This window comes from Phaethon aethereus, assembly GCF_964289735.1.
Source record: "Phaethon aethereus genome assembly, chromosome: 1".
In the NCBI taxonomy this organism is placed as follows: domain Eukaryota; kingdom Metazoa; phylum Chordata; class Aves; order Phaethontiformes; family Phaethontidae; genus Phaethon; species Phaethon aethereus.
This window is the reverse complement of record NC_138575.1, coordinates 93,982,548-94,007,234: the sequence shown is the minus strand read 5'-3', so window position 1 is coordinate 94,007,234 and position 24,687 is coordinate 93,982,548. Positions and strand designations below refer to the sequence as shown.

General features: G+C 39.5%; 1 protein-coding gene across 1 annotated transcript in view; it reads right to left on the bottom strand.

Annotated features, from left to right (window-relative positions):
- CFAP44 (cilia and flagella associated protein 44) overlaps positions 1-24,687 on the bottom strand; it is a gene marked incomplete at both ends in the record, with an annotated part of 48,847 nt that overhangs the window by 6,460 nt on the left and 17,700 nt on the right. The window contains 17 exon segments of the mRNA XM_082005566.1: positions 1,312-1,416; positions 2,400-2,595; positions 3,016-3,219; positions 4,639-5,142; positions 8,423-8,600; positions 9,516-9,681; positions 10,063-10,268; positions 11,338-11,468; positions 11,810-11,972; positions 12,405-12,460; positions 15,210-15,480; positions 16,393-16,538; positions 17,013-17,231; positions 18,701-18,853; positions 20,524-20,634; positions 21,589-21,798; positions 24,298-24,392. Coding sequence (XP_081861692.1) covers positions 1,312-1,416; positions 2,400-2,595; positions 3,016-3,219; positions 4,639-5,142; positions 8,423-8,600; positions 9,516-9,681; positions 10,063-10,268; positions 11,338-11,468; positions 11,810-11,972; positions 12,405-12,460; positions 15,210-15,480; positions 16,393-16,538; positions 17,013-17,231; positions 18,701-18,853; positions 20,524-20,634; positions 21,589-21,798; positions 24,298-24,392 — 3,114 coding nt within the window.

Genomic DNA, 24,687 nt, shown 5'->3' with positions numbered 1-24,687 from the left:
CTCCATGAGGGGGTGAATGTCCTGGATGGATCTGTTTTTCTTTACATTCAGTGAAGACAGTTTGCTTCCAGAAGTAAGACTGCAAGCATTAAAGCCAAGTGCTCAAAAGTAGCTTTTGTAAGTAATGCAGTCCCAGTAATTAATACATGTTACAGTACAGTATTCAATTATGTGAACATGTAGTTGTTTATCCATAGCACCCTCCTCTATAAATGATGAACATGCTGTAGGGAGCATTTATAGCTTTATTTGTAAACAAAGCTGTGGTTCGTAAGACCCGTTTCATTTGTTTCATGGTGAGGAAGATCTGTGAATTTCTAAAACAGTCATATTAATCAAGTCAGCATTATCAACCCAAATCAGTGGGCATAATAAAAAAAAGGCAAAGCAAATTACACATAAAGAGACAAATATGAAGAAGCTAATGCAACATGTAATTTCCCCATTAAATTAGTAATTTGCACTTTTTCGATAAGTAAAAAGCCTTTTCATTTCTTCCCAACATTTCATTGAAAAAGGAGATGAATGAGGAGTTAATGAAAAATTCAATTTGTGAAAATGATGTTAAAATCCAATTTACAAAAATATTATAAGGTCATTTGTTGGTAAGTTCTAACTGAAAATAAAGCAGTGTTGTTACATGGTCATTGACATATCACTCAAAGATTTTTTTTTTTTTTTAAAAAACAACACCCTAAACTAGTTAAACTTATGCAAAAGACAAGGGGGGGAGGTTGCTTGCCTTTGTTGAATGAAGGAAGGAAGGAAGGAAGGAAGAGGATTTTTGCAAAGTAAAGCTCCTAACTTCAGATACTCATGGGAGCAGCCTAGCAACAGGCAATTGCTGCATAAATCCACGAGGTGGTAACAAAGAGCTTAATTTAACACCACGGTAGGGTCCCCGCAGAACTTCCCTGAGCAGGGATCTAGCTAGGCCAGGCAGCAGGTTTCCAGAGAGCAGTTACAGCCTTGCTCCAGCTCCACTCCTGAGAGGAGACTTTTCTCTCCAGAAAACAGCTGTGAAATGGTGAATGGTTCTTTACACAAAGTTATTAATTCTTAGTGCTTAGCTAAGTTTTATTTTTCCAAACTTTTTAATTAGGGTACCCTATACTACCAGCAGTTTAATGATCTTCACACTGAGATTTCCTGGGGAGGAATGCTGCACTGAGGAGGGGTACACACATTCTGGCCCTTAATGGCATTAATATGTAGTGAATAATGAAAAATTCTGTGTTTTCTTTTTAAACACACAATATTGCCCCTAAAGCTAAACAAGTAGTCAACCCAAGGAAATGATGGCTTAGGTACTCTTTGGGCAAATAGAGTCATCAAAGACTTCATCTTCAGATCCAGAATTTCCTTCATCAATCCCCAAGCTGGACTCTTCATCATTCTCCTCTTCATCATCTTCATCTGGAAGAAAAGGACAGTACTGCTGGCTTGCAGAACACCCCCAGACCCATTAGATGTGCATTATGGTAAGGTGCTGGTGAACACAATCCAAATAATCCATGAAAGATCACCTTGGTAGTATGTGGATCCAGGTACCTTGTGCCTATTGCATTGATTTCATAATTTCACAGAAAGAAAAAACAAAACAAAACAAAAACTGAAGAAGAGAGGTCACCTAGTAGTGCCAAATGCACAGACATGGGCACGTTTTTGGGGCTTCCTTCAATAATGTTTCCTCTTTTTATATGTGCTAGGAATTTAAACCTTGTAGGTTTACTATTCTGCTACAGAGATTAATAACTGAGCAAAATACAGCAAGGCACAAAACTGCCACAAAATCATCACTGCTGTCTGCACCTTTTGCTAATCGTGTCCCATTTAAAATCAAAAGCTAAGATAGAGAGCACAAGTATTTTAGCTCAGTAAGACTGCCTAGCCTTACCAGTTTAAAACCGAGTCACTATGATAAATTAAATCCTTTCATAATATGTTTAGTCCTGTGACTAATAGGTGATTTCAGATTAGGTCTATGATCTCTCATTAGTCAATGGACAGATTAAAAGGAGAATGTCATGAATGTGGCAGACTAATCATTTATCCATAGCTCCCATTGGTACAGCATAGGAAGTAGCTATTTAAAGCTTTGCCTCTTCTTCATACCAATTATCAGTCCTCAATATTGATTTACAGAAAGTAAATTGCAAGAGCTGTCATCACACCAAATGCAGTCACATTAGAAACTGAATTACACCATTGTTATAATTCAAAATGGCTGCCACAGAACATGGGTCGGTATATAAACAAATCTGGGTAAGTCTACGGTATTTTGAACTAAGTTCAGTGCTGCATGTACCTAGGACTCCAGCTAGACTGAGAGACATTTGCTTGACCACATGGAAGTAAGTGTAACAAATCCATAAAACAAAAAGAACAGTATCTCCAACCTGCTTCTCTTCCTACTTCTTTTTTTTCCATGCACTTGATTTTCTTCTTCAGAACCTTGGTCAGAAAATGGGAAAACTCATTGTTTTCTCCAAGGGATGCTTGGAAGTTGGCATAAAGAGCTTTCTCACATTCCTGAAGCTGTACAATCTCACACTTTCTATCCTCCATTTGTGCAAGGTACCTGTTCAATTTTGACTAAACAAACAAAAAACCTACTTCAGTTAAAAGGTACAACCCATGTGTGTGTATATAGGATGTATCTGTGAAGATCTGGAAATACAAAACTTCTTTTTCCCTCTTTAAACCCATGCTTCAGTCAAGCAAAACCTAGAAGTATGTTCTTAAATTTAAGTATACTATTTGTCAATTATTCCACATCATGAAGTACCTATTAAAATACAACTGTTAAGATTATGAAAAGATTAACTATTGGAAGTTAAAAGTGACCATCGTAGGTTGACATCAAGAGTTTCTTGTTTTTCAGAATTTAGCACTAGTTGCTGGATCAGTACTAAAATTAAGCAAAGAGATGCCACCATTTACTTTATGGCCTGCTTTTGTTTCAAGCCATGCAGTAGTGGTACTGTTAAATCCAGAGACACGTGGCCTACTTACTTGCATGGCCTCCTGCTCACTGATGAGGTTGTTAACATGCCCCTGGAGAAGGTTCTCATGTTTCTCAAGGTTCTTCAGGATAAGCAGCTCTTCATACCACGTGATGTAGCGCAGCTCAGCAGTTTTCATCTGCACATCCAGCTTCAGTTTCTTGTGTCGCAGAAAGCGAAGTTCAGCATCAAAGTTGACTACGAGTGTGTTGATCTGGAGCATGTGAGAGAGTCAAATGAGGAACAAGGAAAGTATTAGGAGTGAAGCCAAACATGTAAAGCTAGAGAAAGGAGCAGAAGGGGAAAATTGTGTCTGCCAAAGCAACAATTCACCCATGCTATTTACTATGGATTACTGAAGCATTTAGAAAGACAAAGTTAATCCTAAATATGTCTTCATTCTCAGCACAATAGTAAAAGAATCACCAAGGCTTCACAGAAATGTTTTAGTGCATCCCACTCCACCCCAGAAGTATTTTACTCTTCAGAGAATGTTTTACAGTAGCCTGAAGTAGTTCATGTAACAATCCCAGCTGTAGCAATAAATACGTCTTCTGCCTTGACAGACTTCTTTCAGAACACCGACCAGCTCTTCCCTTACACATTTGCAGTTAAGTCAGTACTAGCAGCTGCCAACACTAACTTATACATATGTGATGGACACAGCAGCATTTGGATATTCTCTCAAAATCTTCACACACCTGAACACAAAGGTGCCTGTGCTGGGGTAGACCAAAGAGTCAATGGCTAACAGCAGAAGCTAGAGAAAATACGGTAAGAAATGGAGCAAACAAGTGAACACTGGCTACACCTCTAGCACACTCCTCTCTGTACCCTCCTAAACTCTAATTTATGGACATCCTGAGCCTAAAGTGGTATGTTTGTGTTCAACAGCTTTGAATGGATTTTTCTTCCAGACTTCATCAAATTGTAGCTTCCCCCACATCCTAACGCTGAGTTCCAAAGCTTAGTTATTGTTGGAGAGGAAAACTATTTCCATTTGCATGTTTCAAGCTTTCTACATGGCCATGTCATTTCATAGCTCTCCTTCTTTTAAGAGGTGATTCCCACCTGCCTTTTCTATGCTATTCATAATTTTATCACCTCTGCTACAACCCTTTCAGTTTCTCCTTTTCCAGGACAAAGATGCTTTATCCATTTAGATGTGCCTTTTAAAGAAGCTTTTCCATGACTAAGCCTTTTGCTTACTCTCTTTTGTACCTTTTCTAATTCTACAAAAGCATTTTTGAGACTAAAGGGTCAGGACTACAGTTATTTAAGAGCTGAGAATATCAGGAATCTACAAAGTTGTAGTGATGCTCCTTTTTTTCTCTTCATCACTTTTCAAGTAATTTCTAACATTTTACTTGTCTTTTTTGGCCACTAAGTTCATGGTTTCATAGAACAGTCAATAAGAAATCTAAGATCTGTTTTTGAAGTGATAGTCAGCACACAGGTCACAGGTAGGAATTTATACTTATTTACACTGTAAGTTTGCACCAGACAGCATTTTCCTGAACTTCAGAAAGGCAAGAGTAGCTGCAATCCTGAGAAAGAATGAAAGGGTTTTGGTTTTATTTCTGAGATAGTGGGATTGTTCCATCTGAAAAAAAACACCCTTTTGATTTCCTACCTTTTTAATCAAGGTCTCCTGCAAGTATAGGTTTTTTATCTTCTCCCGCTTTAAAATTTCCAGTTCCATTTCTGTTGGCTCTGCCTTCTCGATCTCAAAAACCTTTCGCTGCTCTGTGACCACAGATGATGCTATCTTCATTGGGCATGTACCTGCAGCCTGTGCCATGGGGTCAATCTCTTTAATGGAAGGAGCTCGAAGGAACCCATGCCTAAATGCATGAGATGAGGGAGACCCTTCCAGTTGTTCCTGGAGTTTTGCCTTGGCCTCCTGCTCCTCCTTGAACTTCAGGAGGATATCACTGTCATATTCAAATTTTTTTTCTGGAACCTCATCTGGGTATAATTGAGGGATCAGGGGAAGAGGGAGATGTTCTGATAAATCCAAGGCTGCCTGTATGGATTTCAATTCTTGCACTAAGCACTTGATCTTATCAATAATAGAAACCTTGAGATCCCGCAAAGACATTATCTCTTTGTTCATATTCACTTTCCTCTTATGGATCTGCAAAGGAAGAACAATTTTAGTAGGATTCCCCAGGAACACTTACGTAGTACATACTCTTCCCCAACACAAGCAATGGTTAAGAGGCTTGTTATACTGACTTTTCTTCTTTCCATACTAGCTTTCTTTTCTGTACCATCTCCACACATCAGCATTTTTAAACCGCTGTCTTTCAGTCTGTGGTTTTAAAATCATTGGAACCACTTCTCTTCCCCTCCTTCACAGTAAACAACAAAGGTGTAAGAAGGGAAACAAGGCTTCCCCATTCTCTCAGTTCCTGACTTGATTGTGGGTATCTTGACATGAGATGTTGATAGCAGTGCAGAGAGCAGACAGAGACTGTGAAAATAAGCTATGGGTTTTAAAGGATTAGTCATTTGTGCTGTCTCTCATTAAATACAGAGAGTATCTCAGCTTTGATATATGGCCCTCTTTTCAGGCATATAGTACAAATAATACACTAACAAAAGGAAAACCAGGTATCTTTTAGTATTTTGTAAAGCAAGCAAGACAAAAGAAACATACCTGGGAGGACCTTTACTGTACACACTACCAAATGCACAGCTGTAAAGAAATCTAGACTTCTTTGACATAGTCATTGAAACAAAGCTGTTATCTCATATAACCTCAAAGATACTGAAGAGGTCTTCCACAAATGTAGGTTCTGGAAGGCAGATGAGACTCTCCTCCTTTATATGTGATGGCAAAGCTGAAATCACAGCTACTACAGGTGGTTAAAAGTGGAAAAAAGTTCTGAATTTTCAAAGTATAGTAGATAGTGAGAAGTCTTAAAAGCAAGAAAGTAACATTCTGTCAGATGCTTTTGCATTTCATAAAAGCCACTAGATGTCCAAAACAAATTCTCTCCAGGTCTTTCATCAATCCAGAGTCCCAAAGTCAATTCAGAAGACTTTGTCATTAGCTGAATATTTTTTCTCTAACTCAAGATGAAGATCTACTAATCTAAAAAGCAACAGCTATGTCAGATGTAAGAGGTGGGAATTAAACAGCCAAGTGCAGCAAAACCTATTTGTAACAACTTGTTTGCATCTTGCTTGGCCTGTAGGCAGATCTCAGTAATAATTCTATACTCAGAATTCAGCAATAATAATTCTGTTTGACATCATTATTTATCTGGATGATGGGGAAGAGTGTATCCTCAGCAAGTCTGCTGATAATGCAAAACTGGGAGGAGTGGCTGATACACCAGAGAGTTGGGCTGCTGTCAGAGGGAGAGGCTGGAGGGATGGGCCAACAGCACCCTCATGAAGTTCAACAAGTGGAAGTGCAAAGTCCCGCATCTGGGGAGGAACAATCCCATGCACCAGTATATGCTGGGGGCTGACCAGCTGGAAAGCAGTTGTGCAGAAAAGAACCTGTGGGTCTTGCTGGACACCAAGTGGACCACGAGCGAGTAATGTGCCCTTGTGGCAAAGAGGGCTACCAGTATCCTGGACTGCATTAGGGAGTGTTGCCACAGGTCAAGGGAGGTGATCCCTCCTCAGCACTGCTGTGGTCACCCCTGGAGTGCTGTGTCCAGTTCTGGGTTCCCCAGTACAAGAAGGAGATGGCACTACTGAAGACGGTCCAGTGAAGGGCCACTAAGATGATTAGTAGCATCTCTCATATGAGGAACAGCTGAGAAAGCTGGGACTGCTCAACCTGGAGAAGAGAAGGCTCAGGGGGGATCTCATCAATGTATATAAATACCTGACGGGAGGGTGCACAGAGGGTGGAGCCAGGCTCTTTTCAGTGGTGCCCAGTGACTGGCAAAAGGAGATGGACAAACTGAAACACAGGAGGCTCCCTATTAACATCAGGAAACACTTTTTTACTGTCAGGGTGACTGAGCACTGGCACAGATTGCCCAATGAGGTTGTGGGGTCTCCATCCTTGGAGATATTAAAAAGCCACCTTGACATGGTCCTGGGCAACCTGCTCTAGACGCCCTGCTAGAGCGGAGTGTTTGGACTACACTGGAGGTGTCAGAAGTGTCTTCCAACTTCAATCATTCTGTGATAAGGAAATGCTGTATTAATTTACTCTTTTCATATGGAATAATAATCAAATGTGATCTAACAATATATTTGGCAGAAACTTCTCTGATCCTCATAAAAGAAAACAACCCTATACACTAGCCACCTGAAGTAAGTGGAATTCTTCACCTGTATAAACCTGGACTTTACAAGAACTATTCCCTCTGTTTGCATTGGCTTGTCCTACTGACTTAGGTTAATCACTGGGTATCTGGTAACATCAGCACGGCAATGAAGTACTGGAGCTCAAGCATGAGATCAGAGTGATCCAACAAATCCCCTGAGACTGTAGTATTGCTTTTGTAATGCTTAGACCTTGCTATCAAAGCAACCCAGCCTAGAGGGTGCCTGAGATTAGGCAGCTGGTTCATGAGGGTAAGACGGGAAAAGATTGAATGCCACTGAGAGTATAACTTACACTTTGCCAGACAAAGATACACCATGCATTGAAGAGGCTCCTTTGTCAGTAAGCAAGGAAAGAAATAAGCCTTCCTACCAAAAAGCAACTAGACAGTTCCAAGTTGAATAGATATATTTCTTCATTGTTCTTATAGCTAAAGAAATTTGTCACTCTCTTGCACTCCAGCCAAATAAAATGAAAAACAGTTCCTGTGAGAAAAAGGAAGGGGGGAAAGAAGTCACAAGGAAAGCAACAAAGATACTGCACAACATTTGAGCTTTGTGTGTCTTTGTGGTTAAAAGACGTGGTAGCTGTAGGAATCCTATCACAGAAAGGTGGCTCCAAAAGACCTGGTTTCTCAGGAAGATTCCAATGCTTAGTACCCAGAAGCAGTGATTGCCAAAGTATGAATATGGAAAGGCCACACTAGAAACACCTGTCCTTGATCACATCCCTGTTTTTACAAAGGTATTTCACGGCAGGAGTTATTCAGCTCCGTGTTTTAAGGAAAGCATACCAGTTACTAGATGATAAGACTTTTTTAAGAATTCAGAGACAGATGTTCCTGCTAAAGCACTAGAAAAGCTAAATTCTCTTTCTCGTTTAAAAAAAGCCATCTGACAGTTACCCTGGATTGATTCAGGTTTGAGTTTGGTGAAGCACTAACAGTTCACAAGAGAAAGGCTGATTTGTAACTAAAGCTGACTCAAGATAGTCTGTCCTTCAAGGCATCTTCCCACATCCACTTTGACTTCCTCTCACAAAATTTCTTCAGTGACTAATACAGTATCCTCCCTCCCTCAAAAAGGGCGAAATATAGACATCAATGAATCAGTTTTCATACCAAGACTTCCAGAGATGTAAGCTGCATCACCTTCTTCTCTGTGTTCATACGCTTGTGTTCAGGGACTCTGTAGTTAGTGGCAGTCTTCAGCTTATAACATCCCATATTTTCCTGTGCTTCTCTGATGGCCTCAACATCCTTGGGATTCTCATAGTCATCACTGGGTTTGCTCTTGTATCTGGTAGGTACAAAACAAAGCTGAACTGTAAGACAGAAAGCATATGGAAGAACAAACAGGGTCATCTCATACCTTCTGATTTCTGCAGCAAGGCTTGGGAGGTGAGCTAGGATCGATAATCACACATCTCTTTCAGAAACCAAAGGCTACTTTGAGAAGAGTATCCTTGCACATTTGAACGAAACCCTCAGATTATTTTTTTTCCAGAAAAACTCTTGTAACATAGCTCTGCCAAGGGACAGGTTAAACCTCTACACTTGGACTGAGTTCTGGGTTTAGCGAGTACTGCTCTCAGTCTGTGTCAACACTCCACCACCCTGCAGCACAGAATACCTGATCTTATTCTATTCTATATTGTTAAACACTTAATAACCTTAAAAAGCCTTGAAATCTGACTCTACATTGGTCGTATTCTCTGTCATTCATCTTCTAATGAAGAACTTCCGTACTTTTATGAGCATTCAAAGATGTCATGCCTCTCAAGATAAAGACCAGCATGGAGCGTGAAGGCATATCGCAAACACTCACATAATGGCCTTGATGTTAGCACAACTGACCTAACCCAGCTGTTACAGCATCTGCTCTATGTGGTGCTAGTAGGGTTAACTGAGAGTTGACGGTAATGGTCTAGGTGTCACTCAGCCGTGATTGATGCAGACACCTTTTTACTCCCTATCTGAAGATGCAGCTACCTAACTGAATTCAAGTTTTTTAATATTTTAGGAGAACCATAGAAACTAACTGAAAGATTTTAATGCTCTTGAGACTCAGAGATACAAGAAAACTCATCTACTTTAATTACAACCATTAGGAATATAAAAAAGAGAGATAGTGCCATATGACAGCTAAATAGCATTACTTGACCTCAGACAAGAAGCAAAACTAAAAGGGCACAGAGTCCAGTTCAGGACTCACAATTCATCCCACTCTGCCTTCCTCTTCATGATCTTCGCTTTCTCCTTGTCAGATTTCTCAACAATTCTTCTGATTCGCTCACGTTTTCTTTCTATATAATGCACGGTTGGCTTTTGGACCTCTGTCGTCCTCAGCTTTTCAGCCTCGCCCTCGAAAATTGTAGAACCTGGACCAAAAAATAACCATGTGAAGATGTAAACACCATGCAGCACAGCGCAGTCCCAACTATTGGAAACCTCCTGGCACCACTCCTGTAGACCTGGTGTTGATCAGTATCGTTCCACTGCAGTGGATGTTCTGAATGTATTCAGGTTGTTTGACTTGACTCAAATTCTACCCATGGCATTGCAGACAATTGCTGGCATTGACCTAAACATGGAAAACTATGGATGAGTGTTACTATGGATGTAGATACTGAAAAAACATACCACAGTTTTACCTGTACCTAAAGAAATTATAATTTCTTTAGCTTGGACTCAGGAAAACCACCTGAGATTTAAGACAGAAACCATATTACTAATAAGATTTAAATAATCATCATTAGTACTATGCGTACGCCTTGTCTCTCTGATGATCTCTCCTTGATTTTCGGCTTGTTTCCATGCCTGTTTAAGTGCCGTCTTCGTCCATGATGGATGTTCCTTATCTTGGTAGTATTTCTCAGACATTGCTAGAAGTCTGTACGTGGAAATCTGATGATCGCTTTGAATAGCATGAACAACAACAGTGTCAAATTCCAGTGAGTCCCGAAACCTGAAAAGCCAAATTAGACAAAAGTGTCTGATGTCACTAGGCACAACCTACATTTTTTCCTTGACCAAAAGAATGTGAATAATGTAGTTTACTAATTGCATATATAATCATTACATGTAAGTTCACAAGTTGGTAAGTAATAGCATGATGACATCTGACACTATCTATTGACTTTTACCCAATCTAGGAATGGCGATGCTCAAGAATAAACATATTAAGACCTCTCCCAATATTGAAACTTGCACCTGGTTCTTCATGAGAATATCTTTCATCTTCTGTAAGGACTGACTAAAAACATGGTAATTTAAGTCTTTTTCCCAGTCACACGCTGTGTGCGCCTAAGTTGTTTTTGTTATTGCGTATTATTTCTATTGTATATTTATTTTTAGGAAGTCATCTTTTGTTATATATTTAGATTCCATCACTGGAAGTATTCAAAAAACGTGTAGACGTGGTACTTCAGGATATGGTTTAGTGGGCATGGTGGTGTTGGGTTGGTGGTTGGACTTGATGATCTTAAAGGTTTTTTCCAACCTTAATGATTCTGTGATTTAAGAAAACCAATTCAAAATGCACTTCATGCTTAAATTTGTGTTCTTGAGAAAGTTCATTTCATAAATTTAAACTATATAGGGAATGTTGTGTTAGCAATGATATTAAAATATCTGATAGACATGCAAGATGCCTGAAAACCAGGGATCCATTTCACAGATTGTTCTTCAAAGTTGCAATAAGAGTTCTTGGTTCTTACTTAACTTACTGACAAAAACCCATGCAAACTCAATCTCAAAAAACACACCAGTTTTCTTCATATAGAAGCAAATCAGAATGAAGCTACGTCTTTGATTTTCATATCTGAATTTTTACCAAAGATTCAAAAGAAGTAAGTACACCCAAATATCAATATGTACTCTTGTGTATATTTCAAGTAAAATGAAAATAAAATCAGAACAGAAGAAATATTGGGGGGGGGTGGGGTGGAAATCACATTCTTCTTGTGGCAGGTATAACTTTGTAAATGACAAGCCCCATGCAAAGTCAGAAGGAGAAGTAGAAGAAAAATGGTTACTGATTTTGTAGTTTCTGCAGTCCAATCAAGTGTTTCTCATGCTCCCAAGCCAGCTCCTTTTGCACTAACTGGATTCTCTGTGCTGTCTGCCTATCCAGCTCCTCAAAGATCCTATGGTCCATCTCATACTGCTGCAGAAAGACAGAAAACCCAACATCAGATTATCCTGCCTACTAGGTTTTAGTAATAAATACTTTTGCCCAAGTGCCAGAGTTCCATGCACATCAACACAATCCTTTATTTCAGGAACTATTCAGATCTGTACAGACAACCACATTTTTCCCACATGCTTCTTAAGTGGCACAAATCATCAGCTGTAATTCAGAAGTCCCAGCAAAATTATACATTCATAGAACTACCTTAGGGTAGTTGAACAAAGGGTTGGACATCTTTGGTCTCAACACATCGGGCAGCAACATTTGAGAAGAAGGTGCCTCTAAAGGTAAATGACTCTTATAAAAAACTGATGTACCTCTCGGGGCAGCTGCATGTGCTTAGGCAACTCCTGATTCTTTTGAAGAAGAAAAAGAAACTCGTGCCTCAGTGCAATTAACTCCTCTCTTTTCTTGTTTTTTTTTTCTTCAGCTTCCTTCATTATACGTTCATACTCCTTTTTCTGCTTGACTTCCTCAATGCTGAAAATGCACGAAAAAGGAAACGGTGTTATCTCAATAGAAGACAAGGGAGATTAGTTTATGTAACCTTTTAGATTTCCTAGACAGCCTTAAACTCTCAGTGAACTCAATGGCTCTGAAGGTGACTTAGAAAGGAATCATCTTCCTGTATATTTGTACAGTCCTAACATCATGGGGCTTTGACCTTCACCTTGTGTTGTCTCTGTTGTCTGAAATTAAGTAAGTCTTAGAGTACCATATTTGAATTACTACAACAGAAAAGTAGATGAAATAGAAGGAAAGGCTGAAAACTGTGTGTGTAACAAGGAATTGACCCAAATTCAGGGTGATCAACTTCTCCATCCTCTTAGGAAGCAAAAAGAAATCCGTGGTCTGAAGAAAGAGCTACCAACACTTGGAAATCTCTTTCATCATTATCCAAGCATCTCTTACTTGTAGGCACTGGGATCCTCAATGTCTTCAGTAGCCTTCTCCTTCTCAAGACCACTCTGGAATAAAAATGTTGTCTTGCCTTTAAACAAGCAATAATAATTTCAACAGACAATAAAGCTTTACAAATATTAAGACAGAGCTCCCATTGCCTCTCAGAAAACTAAACAAAACCTTCATGATCAATATTGCTATATGGGCCTTAAACATCAGCTTTTAATGTTTCAAGAACACGCTGGTTTCCGCTGAGATCGAGTTAAATTTTCTTCACAGTAGCTGGTATAGGGCTGTGTTTTGGATTTGTGCTGGAAACAATGTTGATAATGCAGGGATGTTTTTGTTATTGCTGAGCAGTGCTTACATAGAGTCAAGGCCTTGTCTGCTTCTCATCCCATCCCACCAGCGAGTAGGCTGGGGATGCACAAGAAGTTGGGAGGGGACACAGTTGGGACAGCAGACTCCAACTGACCAAAGGGATATTCCATACCATATGATGTCATGCTCAGCATATAAAGCTGAGGGAAGAAGAAGGAAGGGGGGATGTTCAGAGTGATGGCATTTGTCTTCCCAAGTAACCGTTACATGTGATGGAGCCCTGCTTTCCTGGCGATGGCTGAACACCTGCCTGCCCATGGGAAGTGGTAAACGAATTCCTTGTTTTGCTTTATCTGTTAAACTGTCCTTATCTCAACCGATGAGTTTTACCCTTCTGATTCTCTCCCCCACCCCACTGGGGGAAGTGAGTGGCTATGTGGCGCTTAGTTGCTAGCTGGGGTTAAACCACGACAGTCCTTTTTGGTGCCCAACATGGGTCTCAAAGGGTTTGAGATAGCAACAGATTTGACTGGAATGTGGTAGATTTAATTTACAGCTATTATTGCTGTTTAGCTATTAATCGGCAGGCTCCTGTGCTTACCATGGGGCTTGCTTGCCTTACTGTATATTAGAGTCTAGTGCTCATTAGTGGCTGCTTTTTGCTTTTGCTGCTTATCATCTTTCTCTACTGTGCCTGGGAACATTTTCATAACAGCAATGGTTTACATGTAAAAGAACTAATGAAGCATAGTTCTTAGGGACAGAGAACACAAATCCTATATCCTGCCCATCAGCATTAACCATTACATCATTGCTTGTCCTAACTTCACTCTGTCCCATAACATCTTTGGTTCTCTACCCCTCAAACCCAATTCTCTTGTCTCCCTTCACTGCCAGGTTGACAAGGGACAACATATCCCGGGCTAATTCCAAGTTACATGTGTAATTCATCTGGTTTGCTTCTGCTGACTGCATAATGGGTTCACAGTTATTAGCTGTGAAGAATGACAGATGGATGGACACTGCAGTTGCACAAGCCTCATTTCCCTAGGCAATCATGCTCTAAAAAAAGAGGAGAGCCTATCACCCTACAATGAATACAGTTGTACTAAATTGATCTGTAATTTAACTCAATTAGTTTCAGAGGATTTGTATTTGATTCTCTAAGAATCTCATTAAGTTTAATGAAGATGGAATTTTTAAAATCTTTCACATGACTTAAAACTAGAATACTTAATGAAGATATACTTTGATAAGGGAAAAACTCTATTAGGATTGTCATTAAGCAGTGTTGCTAGCCTGAACAACAGAAGTTGACCATAAAGATGTTTATATAGAGCTACTTACATACTCAAAATGATGAAACTGTATAGATGCTTTGTAATTGTATATTAATCACTGCTTGTAATACTGGAGCTAGGAAGGCCCCGATATCACAGGTTTCAACCATTCACTTAGTTTAAGAAAATTATTTTGAATCTTTTCTCAGTGTTAGATACTCTTGTGATACTGGTAAAGAATTCCAACTAGTCACAAACGATTTAACCAAATGATCAAAATCACAATTTCCTCTCCATCTCCCTCATCAAGCATCTTTTAAAACACAGTTACCAAATAATATTAAAAATATTTAAAAGTTGTATTTGTTTTATGTTGACACTTTCAAGATTTTTACTGTACTGAATGTTTGTCTAGTCCAAAATTCATTGTGCGTGATAGCACTTCTTTACTCAAAAGGTCTCACTGCTTCTTGCAAGCTATATTTGTTTAATTCAGGCACTCAAGAGATCTTTTTTTAAAAATTCAATAAACTCTGAACATTTTCAGTAGGTGAGTTGACACCTCTCTCTTCTTGTGTATTATCAGTAGAACTGTTATCAAGTTCCAGCGTCATCTCTTCAAACACACTAAAAGTTATGAGCTCTACCGTGATTACAGGGACACCTGTAGAATCATTACTGCTAACGCTGTCCAAGAGTAAAAGAGCAACAGGGTCAGTATCATACTGTGTTATTTTGCAAATTTTAAAAATCCAAGTTTTGAATTGTATATGAATGGTACTAGATGCACTGAGGAAATATACGTTTGGTATTCTCCAACATTATTTCTAGAGTCCCCATTCAGAGCAGAATCATATTTTACTGGAATTAAATCCAAGACAGGTATTAAGTATGACAAATCTTGTGGTTCTTTCATTCTACGAATGTGCATGATTACACCTTTGAGTGGAAAAAGACTAGTAGAATATTACATATGAACAACACATGCTATGCTTATTTGGAGAAAAACACAAAACATTCAGAAGGAACAATGCAGTCATAGTACCTGTTTATTAGGGAATGTTTTGCAAGAGCTCTTCCTCCAAATTGTTTGGGAAACTTCAGCTTTTGCTATGAAAGATCTATGATGCCAAATAATTGAACTGCATTTTGACCACCTGCAGTAGATTCATTGTAAATAGGCCTAATTCAGTGAAAGAGAATAGCAACTTACCCTAGGAGAGGGGATTTTGGCTTTTAGCTCTTTGTGAACATCCTCTGGAGACAAGATGTTGAAAGTAAAAATGTTTCCATCTCCACCACAGGTGATCAGAAACCTATCATCATAACTAGAACAGATACCCTGGATCTGGCCATAATCATTGTCATGTACATTGAAGGACCAGTATTCCTTCAGGGTATTCACTGAGAGGTCTTTATCTTGGAGAGGATAAACACGCAATGCACCATTCTGCATCCCACAGAACATCCGTAGTCTGCTGGTACTGTCAAACAAGCAATGAGAAAGAGTAATAACAGGCAACTTGTAACGAGTAAGGCCACAGCTCAAATGGGATTCTTCTTTAGAAGAGGTAATCTATCTGAATAAATGTAGCTTTCCCAAGATTGTATGCTGGGAACAAAGTATTTGGACCATTTAAAGTATGTGTGATACTACTACAAACTTTTTTCCAGTAAACTGGCTGCTCAGGAATGTTCCAGCATTTGCTGAGTATCATGGAACTGGTCTCAGCCCTGAGTTGTGCAGGGCAGCAGACACCAAGTTCAGAGCTAGAAAAACAGTTTTCACTCCCTGCTCTCCATCTAGCATGGATGGTGGTGAATGCAGCCAGCTGTGGATTAAAGCCTGAACTAAACCTGCTTCCTTAGATGCAGATCATGCCTAGTCTTACAGGGAACCTAATATTGGGAGTCTGAAAATAGTTTACCCTTTTCATTCATACAGTTCACAGAATGTCCTGAGAATCATAGAATCATAGTCTGTATTCTTTGCACAAGAGGGATGGACTGATCCCTCCATGTTCTCCTTGGGGGCTAACTGTGTCCCTTCGTTGCTAATTGCCAAAAGGAACTGCTGTTCTGATGATCACAATTTGCAGAGACTTCTAATGGGTCTCCTGGAGATCTACAATCTAGGATGTTTGAGTCCTAATCAGTACTTAATTAGAAATCAGTCATTTTCATCTTTCAAGGGCTTTTAAAATTTTTCTGTCACAGTGCCCAACTGTGTCCATTAGGAATGTTAAGTGAAACTCAGTGCCAGGAAAACCAGAGAGAATTCCTGCATAGAGTTGACCCACAATTAAAAAGGGACAAAGCAGTGTACCCTCCTCCCTTCCAAGTTCAATTTCATCAGGTTTTATCATGAAGCTAACTGTTACACTACAATGTTTTACCAGAAGGAGATTTGGCGGATGGGATTGTTGTCAGTGTCCTCTATAGGAATCACTTCAAAGGGTTCATCTCTCCTGTTTTCAGGGTCATCTTGGTGATCATTTGAGGAGAATTCACAATGATAGAGGAACCCTGAGTCATATCCACCCTGAAGAGGAGAAGGACCATAAAGAAATGGTAACAAAAGAACACTGAAGCAGCTGACCAGACAAATGCAATTTTCAGACTAATTCTTCCTTTCTTAAGGATCTACTATAGGATAGAAAATGTTACTTCCAAACATCTAGAGATCCTATCTACCCACAGAGAAAAATCTATCATGATCACTGGCATTACAAGCCATCCAACCAATATGTTAAGATTCTACCTTGTGAGGGAACAGCTTAGTCTTTGTGCCCATTCAGGCATCACCAAGAAGCATACCTATCGGAACTTTACTGAGCAATCTGAATTGGAGTGACACTACTGATTTACTTCACAAAGACCACTGAAATGATCAAGTATGAAGGGGATTCCACGTCCTAGAGATAGCAGGTTTCAAATCATAAGTTTTCTAAGGCACTCTGATGTGAGGGTTGCCACTCCTTGCAATCCTGTCAACATGAAATAAAAATTGATTTACCAAGGAAAGCCAAAATCTTCCTGGTGCTGAATAAAACCCACAGAGGATGGGACTGGGCTCCTCTGGTATGTAGAGAGGTGGCAATGGCTCTTCTTCGGATTCCTCTTCAGGTGGTTCTTCTATCTCCTTTCCCATCTCCTGTTGCTGCTTTATCCATTCAAGCTTTGCTTTCTCCTTCTCCTGCCTTTTTTCCTCTCTCAGTGCTATCTCCTCTTCCAGCTATTACATCAAGCAGAGAAACAGAGAGACACGAAACCCAGGCACTCCATGCATTACTGATTGAAGGAATCTCATAAATTAAATCAAAGGTGGACCTGGCATTATATATATGGCATATCTAGAGAAATCTCTTTTCCTTCAACTAAGCAGAGATCAACTCCCAACTTCATGGGAGTCTCCAGTGAAAATGCCCCCATTTCCCTCCTCCAAAGAATTTTAACTCATGGCCCTTTGAAACAGAAACCATTCTGCATGAGAAGCAGACTTCAGCATTTCCTTGGAGAGGTTACTCCCCAAATTAACCACTATTAGCATACTACTTCTGCAGAACTCCTAAGCCCTGTCCTGTGCCTGCCCAGGAAAAAGAAAAGCACTGGAAAGCTGAACTCAGATTCCCAAGTTCTAATGCGTCATTGAAGTAGAGTAAAAAAGAGAAGCTGTAATAGACTTTACTTCTGAATAATGAAGGGAAGACATTTGCGGATTTATAAAACCTTTAAAGCACCCTTTCCATTCAAGCCTACTTCAGCATAAACAAACATCAAACATTCCCTAAAACATGATCTTCCTAAGAAGATGTTAGATAGCAAGTCATAGAGAAAGGTCTGGAAAGGATCTCAAAAGAGCATTCTTCTGCCCAAAAGCTGAATCAGCTAAGCCTTAAATATTATCAGCTAATGTCTGTCTGAGCTACCCTTTAAAAGTCTGCTACAGGGACTCTACAACCTATGCAAACTATTTCAGTGCTTCACCACCCTTACTGTTAGAAATCTTTTCTTATATCTTATCTAAAATATCCTTGTTGCAACTTATTAATTATTGATCAGTTCCTAGAGGAAAAATAGAGCAATTGATATTCCTTCTCTCTGTAGAAACCTTTTTTTATTTTTAAAGATTAAAAAGTGTCTCCCAACAATATTATTCTCTTTTAACTAAAAAACCCAAAACACTCCCCCGCCCCCGCCAAAAACCACATACAGATTCTTTCAATCTTTCCTTACATATGTATGCTAGCTTTGTGATCATTCTTACGGTTCTTCCTGTGAAAAAAACACCAAGAAATCTTTCTCCTGAATGCTGACTTCCTTCTAGTTTTAACAAAAAATGAGTCTTTGCCTGCCATTCAGTAATACACCACTCAGAAGACAGGAGCAGTTAATAAAGCAAGCAGAGAAATCATAGGTTAAAAATAGAATCAAAGAGGCTGTTGGATTGTGGTGGATTGAACATGGGACTGAGAGCATGCTCACTGGAGTTCTGGTGTGGTGTATGTTCTATTTGAATAGACAAACAATAACTTATAATTTCAAAAGTTGAAACTCAGCCACAAATGGACTCTACCTGGCATTCCCTTTCAAGAAGCCTAGCAAAAATCCTATGATGCATTATAGAGACTAGAAACCTTTTTGGGTAGTTTTGTCCTCTGGCACATGAAGAACATGAAATTCCTCCACAGGAGAGTTCTTTACCTTGATTTGGGATTTAATGCTATAAAAATGAAAGTACTGCGTTGGCAGGTTTTTTATTTGATAGGTGGACACTGTATCCTGTTCCTCAGGGTGAGGGGCAGGAACCTGGAGAGCAAAGCCATTCTCACAAAGGATGAGCAGCGTGCTCTTTACCTGTACGAAAACACAGAAAATGCAAGTATAGGGCAGAAACATACATGGAATTGAGAGAAGTGGGAAAAAGTTAGTCAGAAGATACATAGGCACAAAGCCAAACTCCAGCCACAAGGCATTAAATCTAACTGTGCTCTTATTTAAATGGACACTTTTAAATGGACATCAGAAATCAGTGGGCTTCTTTTATACTATGTATCCTAGGTAAAGGTGAGGAATTGAAGAAGTTCTTTCCATATACAAAACAGCTATTGTTCTGACACTGTCTAGCTGTGAAGCAGCATGATGATATTTTGGCTGTTTGGTTAAATTAAAGGATGGATCTGACCCAAAAGTTAGGAGCTGAGGTTTTGTTTTGATAAGTGCTTGAAAGTTCATACGTTTCTATACTAATAAATCCCTTACATTTTCAAGACTCAGAATCTTGCTAAATGCTATTTAGCTTTGAGTTTGTTTGTTCTTTGCTGGTACCTTCCAGGTCCTTTAAAATGCAAAGTTAGGAAGAATAGGCGAGGTAAGGGTAATAATTATTTAGTGTTTCGAGATTTTAAAAGGCAAATCTGTATTTAGTTTCAATTTTTTAAGGGATCTGGAGAATAGAAAAGGCTTATTTTATCTGACCCACCACTAAAAATGTGTAAAGGGGGCATATTAGAGTTGCTACAGAAACCTCACCTAGAAATTATATGGTTCTGATGTCTATAAAATCTCAGCCTTACAAACGCATTCATTAAATGTATAGTATTTAATCACCAAGGTGGGTTTTTTTAAAGAGGAAAAAAAAGTAGTGTAACACTTAGATGTTTGTACTATGTTTAGTAAGTGTTCATAACTAGCAGTGGAGACCTGATACCGGTAGACAAAATTACTCAGAGGGAACCTAACATATCAAACACATGATGGGTGCTTTTTTAGGAATACCTTGTCCTCAAGGAAAGGACTCAAAATGCAGCTGTCAGATCAAGATCTGTCATTTCTGCAGTAAGATAGAGTTCATACCAGCAAGAGTTCTTTTGCCAATGCAGTTTTTATCAGTTCCCATGAACAAGCAGTAATAGCTACACTTTGCCACTGTGCACCAGTATAACATATCTTGCTGGCCACTTTGTCAGCATCTAAATGTAATGAACAATCTCCCTTCTAAACAACAATACTGGATCAACCAAAACTTCAGCAAAAATCTATTTTAATATGTCACCAACACACTTCAAACACAGAGCGTGAATTCCAAGAAGCACCCAAAAGCTGTCTTAATGTGGTCCAAAAGCTTTGCAAAAGCCTGTTTTAATATGGTGGCAAGAGGCACAGGCAATAATGCTCAAATAACTCTTTTCTCAAAGAAGACTAAGACCTCCCAAAAGCTAAGGCACAGGCTTGTTTTTTCAAGGCAGGATCTCAAAAAACTGAGAAAAAAAATTGTAGTTTGCATATGTTTCTGCTCTTTATTATCCAAAGTCCAAAATATGCCCAAAGTGACTGAAGCAGAGATAAGCTACACAGAACCTCTCGTTCTGAAGCAACATGAAAAACAAAGTAGGAAAACGTCTTTTGCAGTGTCTGTAGAGAACATGGCTAGTGTCATGGATCTTCATCTATTTTCAATGGAAGTTCTTTTCAAAATTACATTTTAACACTGTGGAAAGGAAAGAAAACAAACATGCATTACTCACATGAGAAGGTGGAGACCACTGTAATGCCTGCACAGGCCCAGGGACACAAATGAATCCAATTGGCTCATATTCGTCATCAACAGCAAAAAAGAAAACAGTTTTGTCTTTACTCTGAGAAAAAAAAAACATAAAGATGATGACTGAATCAAAGCTGACCAAAAATTCAAAAGACTGTAAGTACTTTATGACATAAACACATACTTCAAATGTTTTGTGGCTCAACAGGGGGACTTACAAGTGCCTCAGAACTTAGAATTGAATTTCCATGATGATTATGGGGAGGAAACAGAAATCCTGCCCACCTTGCTCTAGGGCCCTGAGTGCACCCATAACCCTTAATCACTCTAATGGGCCTCACCTGGGATCCTAAGCCATGCGCTTTCTTGCCCATTGCCCCAGCAGCTCCTTTAAAGCTCAGGCTCAGGATTGATTTTTCAGGTGAGGCAGCACAGGTTGATTGCCCCAGATAACAAGAAAATCCAGAACTGGTACACAACACAATGCATTGCTGCTTAAACCCTGCATTAAGTGACATGCATGGTGATTTAGCTCAAAGAATGCATAACTGCAAATGCACTGATCATGGCTGAAGGCTAGCTTTTAAAAAGAGAGACCACATTGACTGGAAATCATCTTGAAGACTAGCAGGCACGTTGACAAACTAAATGGTTGATCCTGTTGTAAGGCTAAGCAGCGCTGGGTAGCAGCTGGAGTGCTGCCAAGGTGGTGTATGAATGGACTTGCTTTTACTAATTCTAAGATACTACTAAACTAATTCCAAAATGAACCAAATCCATCTTCGAAGGGGATTACAGTATTCACACTAAACAGTCCAGTAATTCACAAAATGAATTGTATGAACTGCACAGCTGCTTTCTTTCAGAAAACAAATATGAGTGCAAACAGATCCTTCTCTTCCCCCAGCACCACAGAGAACTGCAAGAAGCAATCAACAGCAGTAACAGAAGTATAACTGTGTTGTCAGTAAACAAACTTTACCTTATGTCTTTAAATAATCTCTATATTTGTGGCTTAATAAAAATAACCAAAAGAAGTGATACATACCCCTGTGGCAAACACATCTCCATTTCGTTCATACGCCAAGGCTGTAACTGCACTAGCATGAGGTTTGAAAGCTTGTTTCAGATTTATCTTTGCATTCTCTGTATTGGTCTGTCCTGCAAGAACAGGCAGTCCTTTGGGATCATAAACTTCAATTATGCGGACAACACCATCTTCAAATCCCACAGCAATTAGACCTCCTTTAGGATTTACCTTTGAGTGGAAGAATGAAGAAAAAAATCACAGTGTACATCTGAGAATTTGTATGGCACATGCTCTGGTGTTAACCTGTAACTTATTTTACGTGGAAGTGTTGCTAAAGCACAAAGAATGTTTCATACATGGGAAATGTTGTTTACTCTCTCTAATATGCTACCGTAAAGGGAATGGGAGGACTGGGGGGTATTTTTTGGTTTGGATTGTGGGGTTTTTTTACAAACATGCCATTGAGACTGGAAATGTTAATGAGGATGTGGTTGTAACGTCTGAAGAAGACGTAATTCATACTGATATACAAATACATCAGTAGCTTCCTCTTAAGGAGAAAAGCTTGAACTCAAAAAATGAATTATTATATAACTCTGAATATAATATTGGGCATCGAATGTGGGTATGACTTTTAAAGAGGTGAGGGCACAGACTTGGGTCTGGCTGACTTCATGTAACGTACAGTTGTCAACAGTGACAGCTACTTGAGATGGAAAGAGGAGGCTATGGAGTCTTTACCATAGGCCCTGTAAGTAAGCTGATTGCTAACAATGTAGACAGGCTTGAATTTTGAGAGAGAAGAGTTAGCAGAAACAGGCCTGTGTTTTAGCTGGATCTAGCTGGACTTGCAGATTTAGCTGATATTGGCCATACACAGTAGTGTCTTGAAGTGATTTACAAGCTGAGCCAGCTTCAGACATGGCACAGATCAATATTAATGCACACCAGAAATGAGAACAGAAGAAGAATTGCTGTGTGAAGAGATGAAAGTGAATGGATAACCTCTGTGAGCAACTGGCAAAAGTAGGATCTTAGGTATGAAAAAGTTTGTTGTTCAGAAGGGACCTGGGGGTAACTCTCTTCCTGTTATTCAGGGAGATCAGCCCATGGTGTCTTATCTTAAAGAAACCCTCAGTAATAATATGGTGTATGATAGCATTGCTCAGTAAATGACCAAAAGGAGTCACTCATGGACCTCAAATTTATCGCTCTGTGTTTGACTCCATTAATTCCATATCTTTCCTCTACTAGAGAGCCAGCACTTCAGATGTGGCCTCCCCAGTGCTGAGTAAAGAGGAAGGATCACCTCCCTCAACCAGCTGGTAATGCCTTTCCCAATGCAGCCCAGGATGCTGTTGGACTTCTTTGGGTGCATTGCTGGCTCGTGGCCAGCTTGGTGTCCCCCAGGATCACAAGATCCTTCTCTGCAGAACTGCTTTCCAGTTGGTGGGCCCCCAGCCTGTACTGGTGCCTGGGCTTATTCCTACCCAGATGCAGGACTTTGCATTCTCCCTTGTACAATTTCATGAGACTCTCCACAGCACAATTCTCCAGCCTGTCCAGATCCCCCTGAATGGCAGCACAACCCTCTAGAGTACCAGTTTTCTATGATCTGTGAACTTGCTGAGGGTGCACTCTATTCCAGTGTCCTGGTAATTAATGAAGAATATTGGCAACCCCTAGGGGACACTGCTAAAGACTTGCCTCTAACTGGACTTTGTGCTGCTGATCACTACTCCCTGGGGCCCAGCTACTTAGGCAGTTTTAAATCCATGTCACTGTTCAATTATCTAACCTGTATGTTGCTAGCTTGCCTGTGAGGATACTATGGTATACAGATGCTTCAAAGTATATTGTATGAAATTTTCTTAGATTAATAGCACAGATTTCCAAATACATTTGAACACCTTAAGTTGTATGTAAGTACCTAATGGGATTTTAAATGCAGCTAGATAGACTAAGTACCCTTGATATTTCAAATTGTGTTTAGCACCAACTTTTGTAAAACTGAACTGAGTCAGTTTTGTAATGCTGTACAATTTATTGTGGCAGTCAGCTTACCTCTTGAATGTATAGGTCATCACCTAACAGCATCCCTGAAAGTCTGCATGGCCAGAATTATAGTTACAAGAGCACTATCCCAGTGTTACCCTCACTTTGGAAATTCAAGTAAGCACCTTCCCCCATAAATTTGCTTATAATTAACCCACCAGGCTTGCTATGCTTCCTCAAGAACATAACTAGACACCAGTTTAATTAAAATTAGCAAATATGTCTGAAAGTGGTAGACTCCACACTCCACAAATGATCAGTTCTGGCAACAGTTTTTTATGATTTATCTCCAAATGTTTGTGGATTGTCTGGGCTGTCATTTCGAAATGTGTTAACTAACTCATGTTAATTGACAATTACTCTGTGTGGGTTAAATAGAAGCTGTTAGTCTATAAACTAAGACTACTTCTGGGACTGCATACTGAGATCTGATTTTAAAACTGCAGGAAGACACAAAGTAGGATACCTGATAATCCACAGTAAAGCCAAACTGTACACGTACTATATACATGCATACTACTCCACAAACTTATATATACATACAACTACAGTAAATTCCACCATGGCCTAACAGTGGTTTCTTTAAAGACTTGTATGGTGAGCAACTTTCTTCATGCTGGCACACTTATAGGTCCTTTCCGATTTTTTGTTAACACACTAGCAAAAACTCACAACACGAGGTGCCCATGTCAGTGCTGTTCCTCCTTGTTTAAACTTAATTTCACTCAGTTGACTGTTGCTGATGAAATCATAGATACGCACTGACCCTGTGTGGAAAGGCCACAGTAAGAATTTGTTTCTTGTAACATCACTTACATTTTAAGATTTATGGAGAAATGCCTATTTATTTGAATTAAAAGGTGGATAGAATGTTATTAATTTTCCTCTTTGAGTTCACCTGGAAAGACATAACTGATAGTTAGAAAGTACCACAGCTAGCATGGTGCTCATGAACAAAACATAAGCTTTATTCTCTCTTTAACTTACATGCTCCCAAGAGTTGTTGGGGCTGAGGGATGCAAGAAGTCCCATGCTGACCACCATGTGTAATTTTCAAGTAAT